The 2,500-nt window shown below is 41.1% G+C and overlaps 1 protein-coding gene across 1 annotated transcript in view; it reads right to left on the bottom strand.

Annotated features, from left to right (window-relative positions):
* Positions 1-2,500, bottom strand: part of col5a3b (collagen, type V, alpha 3b) — a 40,985-nt gene that overhangs the window by 18,560 nt on the left and 19,925 nt on the right. The window contains 6 exon segments of the mRNA XM_046838298.1: positions 722-774; positions 949-1,002; positions 1,108-1,139; positions 1,142-1,160; positions 1,662-1,715; positions 1,858-1,914. Of these exon segments, the coding sequence (XP_046694254.1) occupies positions 722-774; positions 949-1,002; positions 1,108-1,139; positions 1,142-1,160; positions 1,662-1,715; positions 1,858-1,914 (269 nt within the window).

Below are 2,500 nucleotides of genomic sequence, written 5' to 3'. Positions count from 1 at the left end.
TATAATCTACTGCTGTCATAATCTACTGCTGTCATAATAATCTACTGCTGCCATAATCTACTGCTGCCATAATCTACTGCTGCAATTATAATCGACTGCTGCCATAATCTACTGCTGTCATAATAATCTACTGCTGCCATAATCTACTGCTGTCATAATAATCTACTGCTGCCATTATCTACTGCTGCAATTATAATCGACTGCTGCCATTGTAATCTACTACTGTCATAATAATCGACTGCTGCCATAATCTACTGCTGTCATAATAATCTACTGCTGCCATAATCTACTACTGTCATAATAATCTACTGCTGCCATAATCTACTGCTGCCATTATAATCTACTGCTGCCATTGTAATCTACTGCTGTCATAATAATCTACTGCTGCCATAATCTACTGCTGCCATTATAATCTACTGCTGACACTGTAATCTACTGCTGTCATAATAATCTACTGCTGTCATAATAATCTACTGCTGCCATAATCTACTGCTGTCATTAAAATCTACTGCTGTCATAATCTAGCATTGCCATTACATCTACAACTGCAATTATATTCTACTGCTGCCATTATAATGTACTGTTACTAATATAATCTACCACTGCTATTATTTTCTATTGCTGCCATTATACTCTACCACTGCTGCCATTACAACGATTACTGCTGCCATTTAAATTATATTTAGGTTTTTGGGTTTTTGGGGTTTTTTTGGGTTTTTACCGGTGTCCTTGGTTCCCAGGAAGTCCAGGTAAACCATCAAAGCCCCGGTCACCCTGAGAGAGAGAGAGAGAGAGAGAGAGAGAGAGAGAGAGAGAGAGAGAGAGAGAGAGAGAGAGAGAGAGATAGAGAGAGAGAGAGAGATATTGTTGTTGATTGTTGTTGATCTGTGTGCGTGTGTGTGTGTGTGTGTGTGTGTGTGTGTGTGTGTGTGTGTGTAGGAAACCTACTTTGGCTCCAGTGTCTCCTGGTTCACCTCGACCACCATCAGATCCATCACGTCCCTGACACCAGACACAAAACACACACATGCATAAACACACACACGATCATTAAAATAAACATTTGATTGCAGCTCCATGAACCGTGCTGGATGTTGGATACTGTACCCTTTTCCCCAGTTTGCCGGTTGGTCCTGAATTCCAGGAAAACCTCTTATACCCTGAGCATGGGAGAGACATGAAAAACACATCAGTCTGTAACACTGCAGATCAACATTCACAGCTAATACATTACACAATAACACACATTATATAGGCAAAGGTTTGTGGACGAATGACCATAAGATTGCTATGTTCTGCTTTTTGAACATCTCATTCCACATTTAGATCCCATTTGCTGTTATAAAAAGCTTCACTTTCCTGGGAAGATGTTTCACTAGATGTTGTAAAGAAGGGTGTTAGTAAAGTCAGGTACTGATGTAAGTGAGGTGAGGAGGCCTGGGGTGTTCACATCTATTCATGATCTATAGGGTTGCAGCTCCAACCCATGTAAAGCATATCTTCATTAAGATACACACAAAATGATGTGCCTCCAATGTTATGGCAACAGTTTGTGGAAGAACCACTTGTGGGTGGACTGGTGTCCCATGAGTCCCAATACTTTTGTTCATATAATGTATATAATCATTCAAAATAAAGTGGATGTACACAGTGCCCCCTACCGGTGGACCAGGCAGACCGACATCCCCCTTTATTCCTGTTGCCCCTGAAGCCCCCTGGGAAAATGTAAGAAAGGGTTTAAAATGCAATCCAGGACACAAAACATCTAACAACTAGCAAACAATCACAAAATATATATTTATAAAAAGATCAAATTTTAAAAATAAAAATTAATAAATAAAAAAAATCCATACTCACCAGAGGACCTGGACGTCCTGTAAGTCCTAATGGTCCTGGGGGTCCTTTCAGAGACATCTGACACAACAAATAACACAACAAATAACACACACTCTGAAACATGTTTTCTGATTTTGTGGTTTAATTGCAGTCATAAAATTATATTGTACACTGTAATAAATTTAATACAGTACTGTGCAAAATTATTTACCCCCCTCCATACACACACAGACACGCACACACAGGCACACACATGCACACACACACACACACACACACACACACACACACACACACACACACGCACACATACACACGCATACACACACAGACACACACACACACGCACACACACACATACACATACACACACACATATACACACACACACACACACACACACATACACACGCACAAATGCACACACGCACACACAGACAGACACACCCAGACACACACACACACAGACACACACACACACACACACACACACACACGCACATGCACACATGCACACACACACGCACATACACACCACACACAGACAGACACACACACAGACAGACACACCCAGAGACGCACACACACATATGAAAAGTCCAAACCCATTTGCTGAACAGGACTGAGTGCATAAGTATATTGACCCCTTGAGTGTACAACAGGT

Source organism: Silurus meridionalis, chromosome 24 (genome assembly GCF_014805685.1).
Source record: "Silurus meridionalis isolate SWU-2019-XX chromosome 24, ASM1480568v1, whole genome shotgun sequence".
Lineage (NCBI taxonomy): Eukaryota > Metazoa > Chordata > Actinopteri > Siluriformes > Siluridae > Silurus > Silurus meridionalis.
This window is presented reverse-complemented; position numbering and strand designations above follow the sequence as displayed.